Consider the following 25923-nt stretch of genomic DNA (forward strand, 5'->3'; position numbering starts at 1 on the left):
CATTTAGCTCAGCCGTTAAGGTGGCACTTGTGACACCTGCATCCTATACTGTATAATTAAGTCCTGGATACTCAACTTCCTGTTCTGGCTCCCTGCTAATGTGTCTGAGAAGCAGCAAGTGATGTCTCAAGTACCTGGGTCCCTGCCCCACATGTGGGAGACCTGTAATGTGTTTTCATCTTCTGGCTTCAGCCTTGCCCAGCACTGACTGTTGAGGGCATTCAGAGAGTGAATATTGTAGTTCCTTGTAGAGTATATTAATCTTGATCAAAGTATTGTTGGGTATTAGGGTTCTCCTTCATGAGAGATTCTTTAATACACATTTTAGTAATCTTATCTTCTGAACTTGCTTTCCCTTCATTTAATAATGTGTGTGCATTGAGGGGGAAGCAATTCATGAGTCAAGATACCATTGTCAGGGACAGTATTGTGGCCCAGAGTGTTGAGCCACTGCCTGTGGTCCCAGCATCTCATATTGGAGTGTCAGTTCAAGTCCCTGCTCCAATTCCAATCCATGTCCCTGTTATTGTACCTGGAAAGGCAGTGAAAGATACTACAAGTATTTGGGGCCCTGCCAACCATGTGGGAGACCAGGATGGAATTCCAGGCTCCTGGCTTAAGCCTGACTTAAGCCAACCCTGGCCATTGCAGCCATTTGGGGGGAGGAGTGAACCAATGGACAGATACCTCTCTCTCTCTCTCTCTCTCTCTCTCTCTCTCTCTGTAACTTTGCCTTTCAAAACAGTTATTGTTAAAATCAATCATCATATTAAAAGATGGACTGAATCAATCATCTTAAGAATTACAGAATAATTCTATGTGAAATACATGATCTGATTAATTTTGTTCAAAACTTTTACTTGCTTTCACTCGTGAACTTCATCTGCAGGGACTTTTAAGAACCATTGTCAGGGCATGTGGTATGGCACAGTGAGTTAAGCTACCACATGGGACATCTGCATCCCATAATGGTTCACATCCCAACTACTGCACTACTAGACACTTGCCACACAGCTTTTGATTAATGCTCCTGGGAGGCCGCAGATGATGATGACCCAAGTACTTGGGTTTCAGCCACTCATGTAGGATATCTGGATGGACTTCCTGGCTCCCAGCTGCTGTAGTCACTTAGGGAGTGAATCAGGAGATGAAAGTTGGATCTCTCTCTCTCTCTCTCCATCTCTCCTTGTCACTCTGCTTTTCAAATAAATAATTAATTTTTAAAGGAAACATTATTTGTAAAAAGAGTATATAAGTTATGAACAAAATTAAATGTTGGCCTATACTCACAAGGTCAAAGAAAGAAATTGGAAAACTGACAACAAAAACTTTAACAATGTTTTTGATTGAAATCAGGCTATTTAGGACTGCCTTTCAAGTAAACCAAATAACTATGTTAAAAAAATAAATCCTAGGGGTCAGTGTAGTGGCAGCACTGCCTCCAATGCTGGAATTGCATGTCAGGGTGCTGGTTGGAATCCTGGATATTCCACTTCTGTTCCAGCTCATGGCTAATGCTCCTGTAAATGGAGCAGAAGGGCTAAGTAATTGGGCCCCTGCCACTCACGTGGGAGACCCAGATGGAGTTCCAGGCTCCTGGCTTTGGCCACTGGGGCAGTGAACCAGCAGAAATCTGGAAGGTCTCTATATGTCTTCTCTCACCTCTCTTTGTCAGCCTTTCAAATAAAGAAAAAAATAGGGCCCAGAGCTGTGGCATAGTAGGCTAAGCCTCCATCTGAGGTGCTGGTATTCCATATGGGCACAGGTTCCTCTCCCTATTGTTCCTCTTCCAATCTAGCTCTCTGCTAATAGCCTGGGAAGGCAGCGGAAGATAGCCCAAGTACTTGGGCCCCTGTACCACATGGGAGACCCAGAGCAAGTGGCGGGCTCCTGGCTTCAGATTGGCCCAGCTCCGGCCATTGTGGGCATTTGAGGAAGAAACCAGCAGATGGAAGATCTCTCTCTCTCCCTCTCTCAGTTTATAATTCTGCCTCTCAAATAAATAATTTTTTTCAAAAAATTTAAATAAATAAGTAAAAATGAATCCCACCAATCTCTTTAATAACATAAATACTGAACAATAGCATTTTGTCTGAAAAGTTTTTCACGTTCTGCTAGTTGTTTCGGTTTCTTGGAAAAATACGCTGCATGTGCTGTTTTGTTGTTTAATCCTTGGAAACAACAGATTGATTTTTAAAATAAGATAAGGATATTCTATGACAAAGAGAAGATTTGCATGTAATTCAGTCATTGGCCAAAATAAAATCTAAGTGCTTTGTCAAAGTATACTAGACACACACAATGTTATTTATTCTCTTGGTATATTGGAAACAGCTTTGAATTAAGAGTCCAATACTTTATAAACTTAATTCTACCCTTTAATAGTCATGATGTTCAATTTACAAAATCAAATCAATCATCATCAAAATAGCCATGACATTTTTCACAGGACTAGAAAAACCTATCCTAAAATTCATACGGAATTGCAAAAGACCACAAACAGCCAAAGGAATCCTGAACAAAAAGAACAAAGCTATTAAGCATCACCAGATGCTTTAAGACTTACAACAGAGCTATTGTAACCAAAAATATATGCTACCAGCATAAAAAAGACATATACACCAACCGGACACAATAAAGACTTCAGAAGTGAATCTATGCATCTATAGCCAAATAATCTTTGACAAAGATGCAAAAAAAACATACACTAGCAAAAGATTGGCCTCTTGAATAAATGGTGCTAGGAAAACTGGATATTCACATGCATTTTTCTTCCCCTACACAAAAGTCAACTCAAGTGGCAGTGTTGTGGTACAGCAGGTACCTCTGCCTGCAATGCCAGCATCACAAATAGGTATCAGTTCAAGTCCCAGCAGCTTTACTTCTAATAAAGCTCCCTTCTAACACTCTTGGGAAAGCAGCGCAAGATGGCCCAAATACTAGGGCCTCTGCCACCCACATGGGAGACCTGGATGAGGCTCCTGGCTCCTGGCTTTGTCCTGGCCCAACCATGACCATTGGGGTTATCTGGGGAGTGAAACAGTGGATGAAAGATTCTCTCTCTCTCTCTCTCTCTCACTCTCACTCTCTCTCTCCCGCCTCTTCCCTCTCTCCTCTGTAACTCAGTCTTTCAAATTCATAAATCTTTTCTTAAAAAATCAAATCAAAATGGATCAAAGATCTAAATGTAAGACATGAAACTACTAGAAGAAAACATAAGGGAAACACTTCAAGACAGTATTATAGGAACAACCTTTGGGATAAAACCCCAAAAGCATAGGCCACAAAAGCAAAAATCGACAAATGGGATTATGTCAAACTAAGAAGCTTCTGCATAGCAAAGGAAACAATCAAAAGAGGAAAGAGTGAAGAGACAACCTACAAAATAAAAGAAAGCATTTGCATATTATTCATCTGACAAGGATAAATATCCAGGATATAAAAGCAACCAAAAAAACTAAACCACAAAGAAATAAACAATCCAGTTAACAAATGGACAAATAATCTGAATAGAGATTTCTCAGAGGAGGAAATACAAATGCCAACAAATGCATGAAAAAATACCACCAGTAGCCTTCAGGGTAATGCAAATCAAAACCACAATGAGATATCATCTCTCTCCAGTTTAAATGAATATTGTCAAGAAGAGAAAAAGTAACAAATGCAGGCAAAGATGTGGAGAAAAGAAAAATCTTTTACATGGTGAAAATGAAAATTACTGGGCCAGCACTCTGGCACAGCAGGTAAAGTGGCCACCAGAATTGCTGACATCCCATATGGGCGCTGGTTCGAGTCCCGGCTCCTCTACTTCCAATCCAGCTCCCTGCTAACGTGCCTGGGTAAGCAGCAGAAGTTGGCCCAATTCCTTGGCCCCTACACCCACATGCAAGATCTGGAAGAAGCTCTAGGCTCCTGGCTTTGGATTGGCCCAGCTCTAGCCATTACGGCCATTTGGGGAGTGAACCAGTGAATGGCAAGACCTCTCCTCTCTCTGCCTCTGCCTTTCTGTAACTCTGACTTTCAAATAAATAAATAAATCTTAAAAAAAAATTCTTTAAAAAAAGAAAATGAAAATTATGGCACCCATTATGTAGAATGGTATGGAGGTCTCTCAAAAAAACAAGATGACAGAAAAAGATCTTCCAGACATCTGCTGGTTCACTCCCCCAATGGCCAAAGCCAGGAACCTGGAACTCCAGCTATCCTACTTCTGGGAATATATCCAAAGAAATTGAAATGAGCATATGAACGAAATACCTACACTCAATCCAGCACTATTCATGATAGCCATAATATGGAACCAACCTAGTTGTCAATCAATAGATGGATGATGAAAGAAAGTGAGGTACATATACATAATGGAGTGTTCTTCAGCCATAAAAATGGAATGACATGCTGATATTTGTAGCTATGTGGATTGAATTGGAGATCCTTGCACTAAGTAAAATAAGCCAGACACAGAAAAACATATGTGGAAGTTAAAAAAAAAAATAGAGTGTATCTGAATTTAGAATAGCGAGTACTACAGGCTGGGAAGGATTAAGGAGGGAAGAAAGAAGGGAATTGAATAACAGGGATTAAAACACACTCGGAAAGCAGTAACACATTCTACTGTTCCATAATACAGTGGGATGACTATAATTCACAATTTTGTATTATATACTGTATGAAGAACTGGAGAAGAGGAATGGTAGGTTTCAGATAGACAGAAAGGCTGCTTCTCTGGCATAAGTTTATGCTATTACATGTATAGAAATGTGGCACTGTCCCCATAAAAATTTATAAATACTATATCAATAAAAATTCAAAATAATAAAGTAATATATTTAAAAAATGCAAGAAACATCTGTTAAATTCTTCTGGCATGCTCAATAACTATGCTCAGAGACATAGCAATGAATTACCAGAAAAGCTCCTCTTTATGAAATCAATGCTGTTCATAAAAGTCTTCCAAGTTAGTTTTCTAAGGTTGCTTTAACAAAGCGCCATGCCCTGGGTAACTTGAACCAGAAATTCATTGTTTTATAGTTCTGTAGACCAGAAGTTCAGAATCCAGGAGGTTTGGTTCCTTCTGAGGACTGTGGGGGAAAGATGTGATGTAGACATCTCTCCTTGGCTTTAATGGTCATCTCTTCATCTCTTCACATTGTCTTCCCACCATGCATGTCTCTTTTTGTAAGGACACCACTCATATACCATCAGGGCCACTCTACTCCAGGGCTCTACTCCCCCAGTTTAACCAATGACATTGACAGTCCCTCTATTTCCAAGTAAGGGCACATTCTGAAGAACTGAAGATTATGACATCAGCATATGAATTTTGGAGGGACACAATTCAACCCGTAACAGCTTCCACTTCTCATTTCAAAGGCAAGACAAAGGCATCTTTTAATATTTTGATTGTAACTTCATTTTCTTTTAGCCAACATTTATAATTACTCTTCCAGACAATCAATATGCAAAATTGAATAAATTACCCTCCAGAGCATACAGCTCACATGGGCCTTATTCATCTTTTGATTCTTAGAAACTTATGAGTCTATAAATATTTGATGACTGGCAACAAGAAAAGAAGGAGGGAGAGAAGGAGAGCGAGTGGACTCTGCTTACTTTAGATCTTCCAGGCTGATAAAATTTTATTACTGTCATTTCATTACTGAGTTCAGTGCTTGGTATAGCTCCAAAAATAATAATCTAGGTAAATATAAACATTAAATATTTAACTTAAATGTCTAGATTGGATTCCTGATGTGAACTCATCAGGCACAGCAGCAGCTTTATCTTAGTTTCTGATTCTGGGTCTAAGGGTCCCCGACTGATATGTAATATCAGCATTAGTTATGAACTTGGCCTTTGCCCTTTTCCACTGCCCTTTCCATAACATGAGGCTTCCATCTCTGCCTCCCACACACCATTAACAGCAAATTCCTACCCATGTGAGAATAGAGGAATACTAAATGCCGCAGCCTCCACCTGCTGTAAATCCTGATAGGCCCCAGTGAAAGGGACTGGTATCATGGCAGGGTGGGTATGTGAAGTCCGTCTGTTGTCTTCCCTGTACCTTGTGATGGTTGAGCCACAGTCACTGTGAAAGAATCTCAGCCCTGTGGTGACTCTGTTGCATGTTTACCTTGGGGGCAGGAAAATAATGAAGCACTTTCATTCAGGGCTTGAGAAAGAACATTGGTCCCCCAAATCCTCCCTCTGGCCTGATGCAGATGCTGCTGCTGTTTAGCAAGCCATTCTTCTTGGTTACATGTCTGGGACACTCAGGTGTTGAAAAGTCATAGCCATAATAACATGTGGCATTTCATGACCGCTAACCATGTGGGAGACATCCTTCTAAGTACTTGGCATGCATTATCTCACTCAATCCTCACTACAACCCTACAGCATAGGCACTGGTGTCAGCCCCAGTTTACACATGGGGAAACTATAAAAAGGTTACGTAACCCGCTCAAAGCTCCAGAGCTTGAAGAGTTTGTGCTGCATCCAAACCCAAACCTAAGCAGGCCTTAAAGACTGTGTAAATATCAACCAGGTGGTCTAGATCAATGTTTTTGACTTCCCAGAGCTTCAGCTTGGGAAGTCACTTGGGAATACTGATACCTGCCTTGCAGACATATCACTCACTTGAAATAAAAGTTGTGTAAAATGCTTAGTTCAGAGTCCATGTTATACTAAATTTTTCACACAGGGAAACTTTTTGTGTCCTTTTACTGTTATTCTTATATGAGACATGGATCTCTCAATACACTGATGAGAATAAGTATGAAAAGAAGGCTCAGTGATGGCAATGGGAAGCCATTGGGAATATGGATAGAGCAATGTACCTTTACTTATCACAGTTTGGTGTAGGTGTGTATTACATGTCTACATGACCAAGGCCATAAAGCTAGACAAGGCAATATTTATGGACTGGACAATGGACAGCCTCATTTGGCCTATGAAGGGAATTATCCCCAGTGGAAACTGAGGTTACTTCTATAGTAATACAGCAACTATTGCATGGACCAGTTACAAGTGACAATGCCAGCACATCTTATTTTCTCAGGAACCCCAGAAAGTGGGGATTATTTTGCTTATTTCATGTAGCTTGACTCATGTGCCCATGATCTTCAAAATACTATACTTACTGGGAATGTCTGGTTGCAGGGGGAAAATCCCTTAAAAATATTTAAGCAAAGGGGAACTTTTATTATGAAAATATTATTTTACATTTCTGAGTAAGAAATCCAGAACAAGGAACTAGAAAGTTCTCCCTCCTCCCCATTCTGTCTCACTCTGTCTCATTCTATTTTTGCCTCAGTCTTCTTTTCTGTAGAACACCTCTATTCCCTCAGCCTTATTGTAGAATTAGCTACTCCGTATGTCTGAAGGTATCTACTGTTGATCTAATTTGTCATGGAGACATTTTCAAGGTCCCATAAGAAGGATAAGATTTTTTAGGCTAATTCATTTATTTGAAAGGCAGAGCAACAGAGAGAGAAGAGAGAGAGAGAGAGAGAGAGAGAGCACTTGCATCTGCTGCTTCACTCCCCCAACAGCCAGAGTTGGGCCAAGCCAAAGCCAGGAGCCAGAAACTCCATTAGGATCTCTCACCTGGGTGACAGGGACCCAAAAACTTGAGTCACCATCCCCTGACTTCCGAGGGTGGATCAGAAGCAGCACTCTGATATGGGATGCTAGTGTCACAAGCGAAGCCTTAACCCCAATCCACTACAACACCAGTCCCTCCCAGGGAGAGAATCTTAGTAGTCCAGCTTGAATCAGGTATCATCTGGTGTGTATACTGGTTGCCAGTAAAATTTTGCAAGCAGGAGCCTCTCTGCAAATGGCAGGATTTAAAAAAGAATACTGCTGCTCAAGAGGCAGATAAACCCTAAAAAGGTGAGCTCCATAGTTACACTGCTTCCCTATGAAACCTAAAAGCATTCTTTTCCCCAAAAACTCAAACCAAACATGGCCTGTATTAACACAAGCATTAATTGAAGAATGTGTAATAAAGATATCCAGACACCAAAAACATTGAATTAAGCTGAGAAATTAATACAGACAACTAGAACGTGGTCTCCAAGTGGAGGATTTCTATGCTCTCTGACTTCTACAACAGAAATGTCAAATAGAGATCAAATGCAAACCGCATAGGTAATTTTCAACATTTTGTTAGTTATATGTCCTAAAAAGTGAAAGGAAAAAGAAGTAAAAGTCATTTTAGCATGTATTTTATTTATCCCAATATCCAAAATAATATTTCAACATGAAATCAGTATGAAATATTATTAATGAGACATTTTACCTTTTTTATACTAAGTCTTCAAAATCCAGCATACATTTTACATCTCGATTTAGATGTTGTATATTTATTGGAAACATCTGGTCTATATTTAAATGTTCTAGAACTCACAGTAGAAGAAGTAGATCTCTAGTAATATGTTCCAGTGTTTTACCTTCTCTCTCATGAGTGCTGTGGCATGAATGAATTCATGCCAGGGGTTTCAGTCACTCCTCTCTGCACTGGTTTATGGCCTGCGCTGCTCCCTTTTGTAGAAATGACCGTGCTGAGACTGTGGACCCCTTCCACACAAATCAAAGAATAGCTAGAAACTGGGAAATGCATCCATTCACTTCTTCACTTGACAACAAATCAATTTTTCCCCATAGATTGGCCAAACTGATATGTTGAGGATTTTTTGTTGCCTTAAGAGAACTTTTCCTTTATCCTCTGAAATTCTACTATTGGATGTGTTGGGGGTGGCAGACGCATTGTCAGGAGATGCTGGCAGTGCAAATCAGCCAGGACGAAATGCAAGCAGCAATCGGCCCCTCCTGGGAACCTCTTTGCACAGCGGATTTTAGTGAGGGACAACAGCCGCTACGCTAGCGCTAGCGCAGGGAGCTCGCCCAGGAGAGACTTGCAAATGGAATGGCATTGTTGTGCCAGACCAGTCCCTATCGGGAAACCAGCCCAGCCCTAGGGCGCCTTACACTCTCCGCTCCCTGGGTTTGCTGAGCCTGGGGGCCCCTCGGCTTCTCTTCTCCTTTTTCCTAGAGTTTGGATTCCGGGAAGGAAGAGTCAGCTCCAGCTCCCTCTTCTTGGCTTCCCATTCTGGGTCCCGCTCCTCTAGCGGCAGCCCCTGCTGGAGGGCGGCGCGGCGATGGTCCTGGCACTCGGGTTCTGCCCTGCGAAAGTAAAAGTGGCCGCTGAAAGCATAGGCGGGCTTTGGAGTTCGCAATAGAGCCCGCGGTGTGGCCTCCTGCACCCTGCACGCTGCGCGCACTCACAGGGGGCTGGGCGAGAAGGCAGGGGACCAAGCGTGCACACTTCCCAGTGTACACTCAGGGAGGTCTCAGACACTGAGAGCAAAGGTGTCACGCAAACCACGTGTCACCAGACTCAAAGGCAGTGATTTGGTTTGCAGAAGATGCTGTTCATTCTTAAAGTGTGGCTTGAGTGTGTTTTCCTTTGACTATTTTTAATTGTATGTTTTTCCTAATTAAAACAGTGATGTATGTTCACTGTATGAAATTTAAAAGTACAGAAACATGCAAGAAAAAAATAAAAAGCCCTCACAATCACATATGAATAGAGTGTTTCTATATAAAAATAGATAGCCATAGATGCATGATGGAAGGTAGACAGACAGATGGGTTCAAATGGATCAACAGATCATCAGACACACCTGAACAATGGGAAGCATTGTGTGTGGTTTTGCACACGAGGCTAAAGATGAGTACCTAAATTGCTTAAAGACCATGGTGAAAGCCCCTGCGTAGAAATAAAACTTAAATCAGTGTGGAAAAATGGAATCTGAGAGACTAGATGGTGCAACAGGCAGAGTATGCAAGTGCCAATCATCGTGAAAAGCACAGATAATTGAAAGTACAGTGCGGCTGTCCTCACTGGCAAACCCTATCCACATCAAGCTGGAAGTGACCTTGCGGTCCTTTGGTGACAGATCAGAGCACCCACCATCTGCCATGTCATTTTCGATCTTGTATTAGTGTTATTTATGTATACAAGTAATTTCCTCTTGTAGGCAGGGAGCATCTTGATGTGCAGCCCTATATCTGATTTATCTTTCTGTTCTTTTTAATGCTTCACCTAATGCCATGCACATACTAGGACTCAAAAATACTTGTTGAATGCAAGACTTCCCACTTAGGGTGAACCAGAAGTTGAGCTGTTTCACAATGGTCCCTAGGATACTCAGAAAATTATCAGATATGGTCTAGGCTTCTCTTGAAGTTCTTTAATATCCTTTTAGCTTAGCATCCTAGATCGGGAGCTCATCTCCCCACAGTGGGAACCATGAAGAAGCTGTGTAAGTGATTGGATAACCTGGAGTCTAAATATCTTTAATCCTTCCATGCATAGCCTCACTGCCCCTCCTCCTCTACTGCATGAGTAGCTTTGCCTGCACGTTTATTTCCGCATGTCCAGCCTCTGAGGAGTCCACACGCACTCATGTGCTGGCCTGACTCGTGACGGTCACCCGCCCACACCCAGACCTCATCCTCCACTTCTCCCTCACTGAATGCTCCCCTTAGCCCAGTCACTCATCCCTCCACCGTCCCTCCCTCTCCTCACATGGACACACAGCCTAGGTACACTTCCCTCCAAAGCAACAGTTTTTCTCACCTCCCCATAAACAAGCTCTTAGCTTTCTTTCAAAATTCAGATGAATTCCCCCTTCCTCCAGGCTTCCTTCTCTCTACCCTCTAACTGTCAGAAGGGGAGGTCCTGATGGGAAATGCTGAGAAGTGGAGATGACTCACACACCATGTGGTGGGCCTTTCTTGTTTTTGTCTGCTCAACATTGCCTGCTGCTTGTCGCAGCAGTAGTACTTCTCACTATTGGGACAGGCACTCCTCCCCCATTTCATTTATGCTGAGGCCATTATCATGTTAGTCCATCCACTAGTTACAAGGGTGGGCCTGAAAATATTTGGAAAATTCTGTAGAAGAGAGCCAAGGACTTGACTGTGAGGGATTTAGCATCTAAAAGGCATGCAAAAATAGATCATGAGATTTTTTTTCCTTAGGAAAAGCATATAAAAAAATCAGAGAGTTGATCAGAGAGATAGAAGGAAAGCCAAGGGCACTGTGGCGCACTAGGTTGATCCTCCGCCTGCAGCGCCGGCCTCCCTTATGGGCACTGGTTCTATGCAAATGCTAAAAGCAAAAGTGAAGGGAAAGAATCAAAAAAAAAAAAAACCTATAAAATGGAGTAGAAAGAGTAAAAATGCAACAAAGAATACAAAAGTGCTGATCCTGTGGATTGGCTCGAAAGTCTGCAGTGTGGTGACATTTTTCACAGATGAAGGCAGAAGGCAAAAAGGAACTGATGAGGTGTATATTAAATAGGCAGGTGAAGAGGTTGAAAACTGCGTAGTGGCTGCAATGTGTCTCTGAAGTAGAAGGCAGGCCTCTGAGAGGCAGGCTGACGTGTAATGGGAATGCGGACTTGTCAAAGAGTGATCAGGGCAGGAAGAGACCACCAAGCTGCTCTTAGGTCTCAGCAGGAGGTGGAAATCTTAAAATTTCTGGGCCAGCATTGTGGTGTAGCAGATTAAGTCTCTGCCTGCGATGCTGGCATCCCATATGGGCACTAGTTCAAGTCCCAGCTGTTCCACTTCCCTTCTAGCTCCCTGCTAATGCACCTGGGGAAGCAGCGGAAGATGGTCCAAGTGCTTTGGCCCCTGCACCCACGTGGAAGACCCAGAGGAAGCTTCTGGCCCCTGGCTTCAGCCTGGCCTAGCCCAAGCTGTTGCAGTCATTTGGGGAGTGACTCAATGGATGCAAGATTTCTGTGTGTGTGTGTGTGTGTGTCCTCCTTTCTTCTGTAACTCTGGTTTTCAAGTAAAAAATGAAAACTTTAAAACATAAAAAAATGAAAAACAAAACTAAAAAAGAACTTCTGATGATTCCTAACCACATATTAGTGGAATTTTCTCTAGTCAACGAAGCATATGAACATACGTGACAGATATTCATCCCAAGTTTAAAATTGTGGGTTCTGTATCACAGAAAGACAAAGGGTTGGAAAGTTCAGAATAGGGGGAAAGGAGTAGAAGTGGTGCATCAGTCCAGATGGCAGGGGGAATTAGTGAAACATTCTGGCAGGTGATGGGTTGGAAGAGAAAGAAGTTGCGTAAAAAGGGGTCTTGACAAATTCAGAGACTTGCATAATGATATAGGAGCTGAAAAATGAAGGGAGCTATGATCATATAGTGAAATGTCAGGGTTTTTATGATTTTAGAGAACAATGTCTGATGATGCTGCTGAGGTCCAAAATGGATGGGAGTTTTCGAATGCTGGGGATAATGGCAGAAACTGGAGAAGAGAGAGTCTGTGAGTCAGGACTCAAGGTTCGGTATCTACACTCTCCAAATCGCCTCAATTGTGATTTTAAATATGTTTAAAGTGAAAGGTCATCTTTAAGACAGAGTCTCAGGCCGGCGCCACGACTCACTAGGCTAATCCTCCGCCTGTGGCGCCGGCACCCCGGGTTCTAGTCTGTCGGGGCGCCGGATTCTATCCCGGTTGCCCCTCTTCCAGGCCAGCTCTCTGCTGTGGCCAGGGAGTGCAGTGGAGGATGGCCAAAGTACTTGGGCCCTGCACCCCATGGGAGACCAGGATAAACACCTGGCTCCTGCCATCGGATCAGCGCGGTATGCCGGCCGCAGCGCGCCAGCCGCGGCGGCCATTAGAGGGTGAACCAACGGCAAAGGAAGACCTTTTTCTCTGTTTCTCTCTCTCACTGTCCACTCTGCCTGTCAAAAAAAGAAAAAGAAAAGAAAAAAAAAGATAATCTCATGGGGTGGGCATTTGGCACAATGGTTAATTTGCTGCATGAGACACCTACATCCCGTATTGGAGTGCCTGAGTTTGAGTCCCGACTTGGTTTCCAGTTCAGCTGCCTGATAATATAAATCTTGGGAGGAAGCAGGTTCAAGCACTCAGGTCCCTGCCATCTACGTGGGAGACCTGGATTGAGTTCCTGGCTTCCGACTTCAGCCTGATCCAGTACTGGCTGTTGCATGCATTGGGCGAGTGAAGTAGTTGATGGAACATCTCTTTCTGTGTCTGTCTCTCTTCCTTACAAATAAAATGAAAATAAATTTAGAAAACTTAAAACACACATGTATTTATAAAAAAAATAAGGTCTCCTGGTTTACCACTACAGATAACTAATCTTGCCATAAGTAAAGGTTTTAGTAGTTTAACTTTCTGAAGATAAGTGTATTTTCAAGTTCTGGGGAAGGCATTTCACTATCATCTACTCTCCCACCATGAACTGCCCCTACATGTAGACAGGTTTGTTCTCAATTTCATTTTGGTTTCCAAGCAATGATGCCCTTCCTTTTTCTTGTATGAATTACTCATTGACCCAATCAAGTTATAAAGTCTTAAACTTTGATTTTTATTTCCTCAGAGCTGTAACTGTCAGGTACATAATTGGTACTTAATTGTGCCTGAATCCTTGGTTGGGTGAAAAAAAAATGAACAAATCCTAGACAAATTTTAATCTTACAGGCATGTATGCATAGGAAATTCATGAGTGAACAGAGAAATGTTAAAAGATAGAGGGACTTAATAAAATAGAAGTCTAATTCATCTGCCTCAGTTTAGATACGAGGGAAGGTGACTTGACTTAGACAAGTTCACGCAGCTCATCTGAATACCTTTCAGATGTCACTGGACCATTGTGGATCTTGTCTCTCACGTCCTGTCTGCAAACTTAGTGTCCCAATTCACTTATCTGAGGTAATTTATTATTTTTGTAAGATTTATTTATTTATATGAAAGGCAGTTACAGAGAAGCAGAGGCAGAGAGAGAAAGAGAAATCTTCCATCTCTGGTTCACTCTCCAAATGGCCACAATGGTTAGAATTGGGCCGATCCAGGAGCCAGAAGCTTCTTCCAGGTCTCCCATGTGGGAGCAGGGGCCTAGGGATTTGGGCCATCTTCCATTGCTTTTACCAGGCCATTAGCAGGGAACTGGATTGGAAGTGGAGCAGCCGGGATTCGAACCAGCGTCCATATGGGATGCCAGCACTGTAGGCAAAGACTTTACCAATATGCCACAGTGCTTATTGGTAAATTTTTGTTTTTCTCTAAATTAATAGCTTTCCCCAAATCTAGTCATTTCAGTAAAAAATTAATAAATTCAATTTAAAAATTAACCAACAATAGTCAGTTGACTATATTTCTCCATTTCTTTTTCATTAACCTGAGACCTTAGAGTTAGCAAAGACTTTGATCATAAGCCACTATCTCTCTGCCCTTTCTCCAGCTAGGAACAAACTGGAGCTTACTTTTCCAGGAATGCCTCACAGGCTTTCTGCCCATAGATCTGTGCGATCCTTCTTGGGGTGTCTCCGAAGAAGTCGGGAGCATCGATGGCAGCATGCAGTGCGTGGAGAGTTTTGAGCACATTCAGGTGGCCTGATTCAGCGGCAAAGTGGGCTGGGGTCCAGCCTACATCAGTCACCAGGCAAGGACTGGCTCCATATTCTATCAGGATGTGTATCACCTCCATTTGCCCTAAGAGGTATCGAGAAGAAACAGAATGAAGTTAGGATGAAAACACCCTGGTGGCCTGGGGCCAGCAACAACCTAGACAACACAAAAAAGGGAAATAAATTTGCTCTCAAAGCACTTATTATCATCCCCTCCTCCCTTCTTCCTCTTCTGACCAGGGACTCACATGAACCTTGTCCCACTTAGGACCTGAGCACTCCAAGGACTCCCTGTACTCCTTCCAGAACAATGCTCTCTCCTTCCCAACTATACTTGGCCTTGCTCAGGAATCTTGCTTTCTTTCCAAGTAGCAGGATACCTGTCCATGCTAACCCTGCTAAGGCTCACCCTGTTTTTGGTCATCTCAATGCTTATTCCCAAAACTAACATTTTAAATCCTTCTTATATTATTACTAACACAGCTTAAGAATGCAGGGTTTCTACTCATATAGATGTGGGTTCATATTCTGATAACACCACTTGCTAACTTGACATCTTGGACAAGAAATACATGTCTGAGACTCAGTGTTTTTCTTTAAAATTTTAAGATATTACCCCTTCTCACACTGAATTCTTCTGGAACTGCAAGTGAAATCACAGACAGGAAGTACACAGCACATATCAAATGTTCACTAAAGGATGGTTTACTAGTCCCATAGCTACCATCACTTTGTACTTAGATTTCTGCAAAATTATCCCAAGTAATTTCTCTGCATAGTCATGCTTCTTATAAATCCATTCTCTACACGGAGATGAAAAGAAATTCTTTTTTTAAAAATTATTTATTTATTTATCTGAAAGTTAGAGTTACTGAGAGGGGAGAGAGAGAGAGAGAGAGAGAAATCTTCCATCCATTGGTTCACTCCCCTAGATGGCCGCAATGGCCTGCACTGGGCAAGGCTGAAGCCAGGAGCCAAGAGCTTTCTCTGGGCCCTCAACATTGGTGGCAGGGACACAAACACTTCAGTCATCTTCCATTATTTTTCCCAGGCCATTCACAGGGAACTGGATTGGAAGTGGAGTAGGTGGGACATGAACCAGCACCCTTATGAGATGCTGCTGTTATAGGTAGAAGCTTAACTCACCATGCCACAAAACCAGCTCCTGAAAACAAATTTTTAAAATCCAAAGCTGGAGCAAGCATATAGCCTAGCAATTAAGATGTCTGTTGCTGTGGCATAGCGGGTTGAGCTGCTATCTGCAGTGCCAGCATCCCACATGGGCACTGGTTCGCGTCCCAGCAGCTCCACTTCCAATCCAGCTCCTTGCTGATGTGCCTGGAAAAGCAGCAGAAGATGGTGCAGGTGCTTGTGCCACCTTACCTATGTGGGAGACCTGGATGTGATTCCTGGCTCCTGGCTTCTGTCTGGCTCAGCTTTGGCCATTGTGGCCATTGAGGGAGAGAATAAGTCAGTGGATGGAAGATTCTCTCTCTCTCTCTCTCTCTCTCTCTCTCTCTCTCTCTGTGTGTGTGTGTGTGTGTCTCCCCCTTTCTTAGTAATTCTGACTTTAAAATGGATGAAGGAAAGGAATCTTAAAAAATAAAGTAAAATGATGTCCATTTCCCATATCTGAGTGCCTGGCTTTAATACCTGTCTTTGGCTCCAGTTTCCTATTAACTCAGGCCCTGAGAGGCAGTAGTGATGGCTCAAGTAATTGTGTTACTGTGATCCATAAGAGACACCTGGATTGAGTTCCTGGCTCCTGGCACTGTTTGGCCCAGTCTCAGCTGTTACAGGCATTTGGGGAATGAACTAGTGGATGGGATCTCTCTCTCTCTCAAATAATTTTTTTAAAGAGTGCAAAGTTGACTATTGCACCTTTTTACTGTAGCAGTTTTTTGTGGTAAAACAATTGTATATTCAAGATGAAAAACGTGCTAATTTATTTGCATTCATTAAATTATCATTCTTCTAAGAAGACATTTCATTTGAAGGGTATAGATCTTGCAAATGTGTTTCTTCTTATACATGTTCAGGCTTTTCTAGAAATGCTTCCATTTTGATGAAATGGACAAAAGAATTAGCAGTACTTGCATTCATTCCAAGAATTTCATATAGACTGCCATATCCTTATAGGCAGAAGGCTCTAGCATATTATATACATCAAGTTGGCTGCTCTCATTAGGTTAAGGGAAAAAAACAACAATTTTTTAAAAGTCATCGCTCCATGTAAAATATTACTTCAAGATACTCGTTGGCTTGGAAATGGTGTCTATATCTTTGCATTTTTAAAAAAAGGTCTTGAAAGGGTAGCCTGAAGACCATTATTCTTTGTTTAAAGATTTGTTTATTTATTTGCAAGTCAGAGTTACAGAGAGGCAGAGGCAGAAGCAGAAAGAGAGAGAGAGAGGTCTTCCATCTACTGGTTCATTCCCCAAATGGTCACAACAGCTGGTGCTGAGCCGATCTGAAACCAGGAGCCAGGAGTTTCTTTCAGGTTTCCCACATGGGTGCAGGGGCCCAAGCACTTAGGCCATCTTCTACTGCCTTCCCAGGCCATATCAGAGAGCTGGATCAAAGTGGAGCAGCCAGGACTTGAACCTGTGCCCATATGGGAATGCCAGCACTGCAGGGAGTAGCTTTATCCACTATGCCACAGTGCTGGCCCCCACCTTTGCATTTTTACGAGATCATATTTTTCAGACTGAAGTTTTGGTATTTTATTCTCAAAGCACTTGACAAGCCTGTTGGCAGAGATTTTGCCAATGTCCTCCTCTAGTTCTCTGAGTTCTGCTAGGCTTAGGGAACAGAGTGATGGGACAAATTCCTATCCTTCATGATGCTCTCTTCATGAGCGTAGAGGATTGACATATGAGTTTTTAATTAAAAAGTTTGTATCTACTTGTTTTATTTTATTTGAAAAGAGAAATAGAAATAGAGTAAAAGAAAGAGATAGACACATAGATAAATATTGCCCATCTGTTAGTTCACTCCTCAAATGCCCACAATAGTCAGGGCTGGGTTTGAGTACCTAAGCCATCACCTGTTGCCTCCCAGGGTGCGTATTAGCAAGAACCTTAGATTTAGAAGCAGAGCCAGGACAAGACATGGGATACAGGTACCCACCCAGTGTCTTAACCATTATACCAGACAGCCTCCCCATGGGCTAATATTGAGAGCAGACTCTATACTAGGCAGTCTACATCCATTATCTGACTGAATTCCCCCAACAGGACTAGAAGGTAGTATTGTCACCCTCATTACATAGATGAATAAACAGAGGCATCTTCGTTCATAATATGCTCAAGGTGCTGCAAGTAATAAACAGTGTCAGATTGAAATATTCCACCTGAGGAGGGGATTGTGGCCTAGTGGGTAAAGCCACCTTCTGCAAAACAAGCATCCAATATGGGTGCCAATTTGTGTCCCAGGTGCTCCATTTTCGATCAGCTCCCTGCTCGTGAACTGGAAAAAATAGTGGAAAATGGCCCTGGCCCTTGGACCCCTGCCCTACCTGGGAGACCCAGACAAAACTCCTGGTTCTTGGCTTCAGCCTGGCCCAGTCCTGGCCATTGTGGCCATCTGGGTAGTGAACCAGTGGATGGAGGATCTCTCTCTCCCTGTCTCGACCTCTCTGTAACTCTGGCTTTCAAATAAATATTTTTTTAAAAAGTAGAGAAATATTCCACTTGACTCCAAAGAAATGTTAGTGTTCCCCCTCCCCCACACAGTGTCCTGACTCACGAATAGTAGACTCAAAAGCATGGTTCTATCTAAACATCACCCACTCACCTTTGATTGCAGCCCAGTGAAGTGGGGTCCGATCATTCCAGTCTTTGTCCTTGTAGTTTGGGTCACAAAGACCTTTCTTCAAAATCTTTTTCACTAAATTATAGTTCCCAGCAGCCACAGCTTGATGGAGCTTTGTCATGTCTGAAATTTTGGTCAAGTCCATGGCAGAAAACAGCTGTGGGACAAACAGGCATTCAGTAAATTCTAGACAACCCTTTATGCCTGGACAGTGATTCTATAGACATACGCATCATTAATTGTCTTTCCTGCTCCGTGAATCTGCATCTAGGATTGCCTTATGTGTGTGCTCTGCTAACTGTATACGTGGATCTTGGCTAATGTAGTTAAGTGCATGCCAATTCCCAACTCAATGATTATTGATGGCTTCCACTAAGTACAGAATCACATTGTCTGCTCACAATCTGGCACTTCGCTCTCTGACCTCAAGTCACTCTCCAGTGCTATTTTCTACTCCTACTTCAAAATTCTGGTGATGTTACCTTAAGTGGGCTGTGTAATTCTGTGTCTTATCTTTCTCATCTGTAAAATGGCAATTAACAGCCAGAATCTTTGTAAGGATATGAGATAATCCACATGAAAACTTTACAGTAGATGTAGAGCAGCTGTTCCATGAAAATTACGTACTATTGCTGCTATTCCCACTGGGGAGATGAGCGTGAATAAAACAGCTAAACATTATTATTAGTCACTGTATTCCATAGACCCTTAGGGGTTCATGAGTCATTTTCAGGGGATCCATGAAGTCTAAACTATTTTGATAGTGATATTATCCTTGCTCATTGTGTTGACTGCTATCCTGATGGTTGAAAAGCAATGATTTTGAAAACTACTGGTACCTTAGAAAATATCAAGGCAGTGACATCAGATTAAACCAGTAGTCATGGTTTTTACCACACTCACAGAAAAAAAAAAAACAGTTTTATAGGACCACCTTTAATAAGGAAGTTAGAATTATCCTAACTAAATCTTTTTCTTTGATTACATGAATTAACAAGTGTGATTTAAAAATATTATATAATGAAATACATCATCATTTAGAAAAACTTTCTTACCCCATGGACAATATTTCCCATGTGACAAATGTAGGATGTTACAAAGGCTTGCATGTGTAAAGAGAGGCATTTGAGACAGAGCAACAGATGTTAATGAAACAGAATATGGAAAGCACATTTCCGATTCCAAATTGTAACTGACCTTGAAGAGACTACCACTGGTCCAGTTTTGGTGTTGTAGCAAAGAAAAATATCCATAATTATCTGAAAAGAGCTATAAAATATGCCTCCATTTTCCAACTTTATTTGTGTCTGAAGATAGATTTTCTTTTTATACTTCAATTAAAACAACATACTGAATGTGGAACACCAAACTGAGTGCAGAAGAAGATATGAGATCTTGATGTATTCTATTAAGCTCAATATTAAAGAGGTTGCGGGGAAAAATGTAAAGCAATACCACTTGACATATTTTGGGTTTGGAAAATATGAGTATTTTTCCTAAAAATATTATTTATGTTATCATGTAATAGGTTTATTACAGTTTTTGCAAATGCATTAATCAGCATTTAATATTTTTCTGTTTTAATTTCTAATAGAATAAATGTTGGTAGCTCTAACTCAAATAAATGAAAGATCTCTGGGGTTCCCAATAATATATAAAATAATAACATGTATAAAAAAGTATTGAGGCAAAAAATTTTGAGAAGTACTAATATAAGCAAGTAAGAAACTGAGACAGAAAATAAATTATGGGTAGAGAGTCATTTGGGACGTGGCCATTGCGAATGACTCTCTGATCTCAAGAAGTGGCTGGAGCTGATTTCGCAAACTGTGACTAGCTTTACCTAGGAACTTAATAGAAAGGTAAATTCTTGGAATCCCTGAGACTTACTGAATCTGGAACTCTGGGATGAGGCATAGCAATCTTTGGCACAGCAAGGCCTCCAGGTGAGTCTGATATACATTCAAAGTCAGAGCCCTAGAGTGTGGAAGTGAAGTAAGCAAAATTAAAATGCAATGTCCCAAGTGCCCAGGGGACAGAGAAAAAGAGCTGATTCACCAAGACTGGGAAGTGAAGGAACTTTTCTGTGAAAGTCCCCTATGTTGGCTTTGGAAGGGATAAATAAGAATAATCCTAGAAAGTGGCAGTGGTGGGAATCCCCACCACAGGCACAGCATGTCTGTGGCCCAGAGGCATACCCTGCATAGAGCAAGTAGTTCTGACTAATTTGCAGACCAAGGGTTGACAAAATTTTCTATATAGAGCTAAATGATATATACATATATATATATATGGATATATTACCAAAAAGCAGAAAGTCCCCATGGCAGCTGCTGGTTCACTCACTACATTTTGAAGTAGGGGATAGACTAGGAAGGAGCAATACTGAAGACTTGAAGGAGGCTGCAGTTGTTCTCAACTAAGTGGTTTCATGAAAATCATTAGTGGATTCTTACACATATAGATGCCTGGGGCTGGTGCTGTGGCATGGCAGGTTAAGCACCTGCTTTTGATACTGGCATCCCATATTGCGGTGCCAGTTGGATTCTCATCTGCTCTGCCTCTGACTCAACTTCCTGCTAATACACCTGGGAAGGCAGTGAAAGATGGTCCAAGTGTTCAGGTTCCTGTCATCCATGTGGGAGACCTGGATGTAGTTCCTGGATCCTAGCTTTGGCCTGGCCCAGAGCTGTCTATTGTGGCCATCTGGGGAGTAAAATTAGCAGATGGATGATCTCTCTCTCTCTCTCTCTCTCTCTCTCTTCATTCCTCTCTGTCACTCTTTCAAATAAATAAATAATTAATTAATTAAAAATGCAGATACCTGGTATTGGTGTTATGTGAATCAGAATCTCCAATATGCAGGACAAGAGCTACCCTTGTTGTATGAAACAGATGTTCCATACATATTACATTCAGTAAAAAAGAAGGGAGCACAGACTGCATTTTACTTTTTAAATATGTGTTAGTAAGAAAAATCATTGCACTGGAGTATGAGGAAACTTCAAAAAGTTCACAGAAATGAAATAAAAAAATTATTTTGGTGCAGAAAAAAAACTTGGAAATCCATGCATAGTTTTTTCATAATGTGCATTTTCCTTGAAATTTTTGAATACTCTGTATTTTGACAATGATAAAATGATGAGCAAAATACTAGAGTGATCCTAACCTGTGAGTGACATTAAAAACAAAAACATTTTTATAGTTGGTGTCTGGAAGCTTTTTCACTTGCCTTTCATACAAGCCTTTAAGCAGGTTTACACTTAAACCAACCTTGTTTTTCCACATTTGAGTGCATAACAACTTGATTGCCTAACTTCCCATGGATGAGTTTCAATGCCAGGTGAAGTTTTCACTGGGTAGCAGATTTATTCCCATATAAATTGTCTGATCCCTCAAGTGATATAGAAATGGAAGGGGCAGAGAATAGTCAAACAACCTTGGGAAAGAGCAGAGTTGGAGGAGCTACAGTTCCTGACTTCAAAAAGAACATTAGGACAATTCAGTTTTTCAGTGAATGTTGCTGAGCCCCTGAATAGTCAATGATTAAGAGAGTGAAGTTGGGCCCTCTACCTCACAAAGATTTATTCCTGTATTTTTTTTTTTTTTTTTGACAGGCAGAGTGGACAGTGACAGAGAGAGACAGAGAGAAAGGTCTTCCTTTGCCATTAGTTCACCCTCCAATGCCCGCCGCGGCCAGTGCGCCGCGGCCAGCGCACCGCGCTGATCCGATGGCAGGAGCCAGGTGCTTCTCCTGGTCTCCCATAGGGTGCAGGGCCCAAGAACTTGGGCCATCCTCCACTGCACTCCCTGGCCACAGCAGAGAGCTGGCCTGGAAGAGGGGCAACCGGGACAGAATCCGGTGCCCCGACCTGGACTAGAACCCGGTGTGCCGGCGCCACAAGGTGGAGGATTAGCCTATTGAGCCGCGGCACCAGCCGGAATTAGTTTTTTTATATGGCACACTTGCCATAAACAATTGAGTATAAATATAAGGATTTTATGGGTTTATTTCTAGATTCATAGTTCCATTCTCTTTTTCTATCTCAGTCTTTCATTTGAAGATTTACTTATTTATTGAAAGAGTTACAAAAGTGATAAGTATAAATACACAACCAAACAAAAGGATAGGGTATGTGTTGATGAGATTTCACAAATAAGACCAGTATAAGCAAATAATGAAAGATAGAATCAAAAGGGAGAGAATGATCCTGCGGGGGAAACAGGACACACAGCAGACTCACAGAATGGCAGCACTCCTGCCTCAGAATCAACCCTTGGGACATTCGGATCTGGCTAAAAGGTCCATGAGAGTCTCACAGGCATGGGAAGCCATGACACGGTGGCAAAAAACAATCTAAATGAAAGATCCTGGTGAACAAGACCCCAGCAGAAGGAACAGGCCATGAAGGAGAGAGGCGCCTTTCTCTGAAGGGAGGAAGGAACCTCCACTGTGATACGGCCTAGACTAAACAAGTTCAGAGTTGGTGAACTCAAGGGGCTTCCATAACCTAGACAGCTCATGGCAAGAATCTCGGGTGATTGCCGACTTCATAAATAAGAGTGCCAATTGTTAAGTCAACAACAGGAGTCACTGGGTTCATGCTCTACATGTAGGATCTCTGCCCTTAATGTGTTCTACTACGAAACTTAAAAACAATACTACTAGTCGAACAATACCCTATACCTTGTGCGGTTGTGTGAGTGCAGCCTGTTGAAATCCCTGCTTAGTATATACTAAGTTGATCTTCAGTATATGAAGGTAATTGAAAATGAAACGTGATGAATGGCAGGATGGGAGAGGGAGTGGGAGAGAGGAGGGCCACGGAAGGGAGGGAGGTTGGGGGGGGGGAGCCACAACAATACAAAAGTTGCACTTTGTAAATTCACATTTATTAAATAAATAAAAAAAACTATATAACAAACAAAAAAAAGAAAACAAAAAAAGAACTTAATACTTTACCCTTTTAGTATTTTTTTAATGTTCTACTTAAAACTATTGGTTGAACTCTGTAACTGATACACAATTACTCTTAGGTGTTTAATTAATGCTATAACTAGTACTCAAATAGTATTTTACACTTTGTGTTTCTGTGTGGGTGCAAACTGTGGAAATCTTTACTTAATATATGCTAAATTGATCTTCTGTATACAAAGATAATTGAAAATTAATCTTGATGTGAATGGAAGGGGAGAGGGAGTGGGAGAAGGGAGCGTTGTGGGTGGGAGGGAAGTTATGGAGCGGGGGAAGCTATTGTAACCCATAAGCTGTACTTTGGAAATTTATGTTCAGTAAATAAAAGAAAAAAAAAAGAAAAAATAAAAAAAAGAGTTACAGAGAAAAAGAGAGAGAGATGGAGAAAGATCGTCTCCCTGCTGGTTCACTATTTTTTTTTATTTTTTTTTAATTTTTTTATTTTTTTATTTTTTTGACAGGCAGAGTGGACAGTGAGAGAGAGAGACAGAGAGAAAGGTCTTCCTTTTGCCATTGGTTCACCTCCCAATGGCCGCTGTGGCTGGTGCACCACGCCAATCCAAAGCCATGAGCCAGGTGCTTCTCCTGGTCTCCCATAGGGTGCAGGGCCCAAGCACTTGGGCCATCCTCCACTGCCTTCCCGGGCCACAGCAAAGAGCTGGCCTGGAAGAGAGGTAACTGGGACAGAATCCAGCGCCCAGACCGGGACTAGAACCCAGTGTGCCGGCACCGCAAGGCGGAGGATTAGTCTATTAAGCCATGGCGCCGGCTGGTTCACTATTTTTAAAAACAAAAAAAGCGAAATTTATTTGCAGAAAATATAAATGAGAATTCCATGGAAAATGGAATTCAAAGGTAAGTCTGTTTTTGGTGCAAAAAACTTTTAAACCCATGCATAAAAAGAATCTTTAAAAAATTCATAGGAATAGGCCAGCGCCGTGGCTCACTTGGCTAATCCTCCGCCTCTGGTGCCAGCACCCCGGGGTTCTAGTCCTGGTTGGGGCACAGGGTACTAGTCCTGGTTGCTCCTCTTCCATTCCAGCTCTCTCCTGTGGCCAGGGAGGGCAGCGGAGGATGGCCCAAGTGCTTGGACCCCTGCACCTACATGAGAGACCAGGAAGAAGCACCTGGCTCCTGGCTTCAGATCGGCTCAGTGCTGGCCGTAGAGGCCATTAGGGGAGTGAACCAACGGAAGGAAGACCTTTCTCTCTGTCTCTCTCTCACTGTCTATAACTCTACCTGTCTAATAAAAAAATAAAATAAATATTCATAGGAATATGCATTTTATGAAAAACTTGCATGGATTTCAATATTTTTACACTAAAATAAACTTATCCTTTAATTATATTTTCCCTGAACTTTTTGAGGTTCTTTGTATAGTACACTAGCTGATCATTGACTACAAAAACATAAACCTGTAGCTTTTACTTGAGAGAAGGTGAGTATAAGGCAATTTACAGTCACTGTATTAAGAATACTGCTGCAGTGTGAATCCCAAACAATACAGCTTTTAAATTTTAAAGCATTTGGTAAACTATCGCTGAGTTTTCTGTTGCCAATAGCAAACTGCTTTTCCCTTAATGGAGAATTCATGCCTTTCAAGCATTTTAAATATGACAATATTTATAAATGTGTGGTTTGGAGGAACTGTTTAAATTCTCTTTCCTAATTTTCTCTTCAGGATAGATTCTTTCAACAAGTAATTTGTAGTAATGACTGTGTTGACTTCAATTTTGGAGTGTAATAGCTATGTTAAAGATTTAACTATTTGGTCTTATTGAAGCCAACACAGAACTTGCTGCTGTGTTTTTTCTTCAGTGATAAATAAAATACTTACAGAAAAAAAAAACATAAACTTTTCTTTATGTGAATCCTTGTGAGTTCAGTTAAGTACACTTGAATTCCTGTCTTTTTGATAGATGTGTTTCAGTTTGCACTGTAGTCAGTAATATAGTTTCTAATAAATGTGAGTGATCCATAATAATTATAAGAAATAAGGAAGGGGTAATATAAAAATACTTACTGTCTCACAAGAAATCCAAGGAGCTCTGTGCTGGCAGGCAGTCTGAACTCTCTGCAGTGTTGTGTTCACACCATGGAAACTGACCCCTCCTTCCCCATGAAAGCCTTCCAATCAACTTCAGCTTGCGTTCTCTCTCTCTCTCTCTCTGCCTCTCCCTCTCTCTCTGTGTAACTCTGACTTTCAAATTAAAAAAAAAAAAAAAAAAAAAAAAAAAACAAAAAAAAAAACAAACCTCCAGCTTCACCTGATACATCGAACCGTGCTAAGGACACTATGATTTAATTCTCTTCTACCTCCCTCCAATTCTGAAGATGAAAATGGTAACAAACTGTATATGTCTTATTCTAAGTGATCTCAATAATTCAACAAATTTAATTGCATGGGGCAGGTACAATAATTATCCCTACTTTACAGAGGAGAACATTGAGGCACATAGCAATCAAGCAACTTGTGTAAGTTTACAGAGATAGTAGCTGGACAGTCCCAGTAACGTGGTTGCAATATCTGTGTTTGTATCTCTCATGCTACTCTATCACTTGAGACGGTAATTCAGTCACATGCAGAAGTTCCCAAAGTTAGGATGTCCCTGCCTGGAAAATGTTACAGTTCCGACATCAAACCACAACGTGTGAAAGAGGCAAAGCAG

At 41.6% G+C, this 25923-nt stretch overlaps 1 protein-coding gene across 1 annotated transcript; it reads right to left on the reverse strand.

Moving 5' to 3' along the window:
* Positions 1 to 5828: 5828 nt before the first annotated feature.
* On the reverse strand, positions 5829 to 25329 carry ANKRD66 (ankyrin repeat domain 66). The gene is made up of 4 exons (XM_008263012.3): positions 25278 to 25329; positions 18262 to 18436; positions 14323 to 14551; positions 5829 to 9183 (listed from the first exon to the last, which is right to left on the reverse strand). Exons 2-4 carry the CDS (start codon positions 18422 to 18424, stop codon positions 8985 to 8987), a joined length of 591 nt encoding a protein of 196 aa, XP_008261234.1. The 5' UTR covers positions 18425 to 18436; positions 25278 to 25329; the 3' UTR covers positions 5829 to 8984.
* Positions 25330 to 25923: the final 594 nt, after the last annotated feature.

Source organism: Oryctolagus cuniculus, chromosome 5, assembly GCF_964237555.1.
Source record: "Oryctolagus cuniculus chromosome 5, mOryCun1.1, whole genome shotgun sequence".
Classification (NCBI taxonomy): Eukaryota; Metazoa; Chordata; class Mammalia; order Lagomorpha; family Leporidae; genus Oryctolagus; species Oryctolagus cuniculus.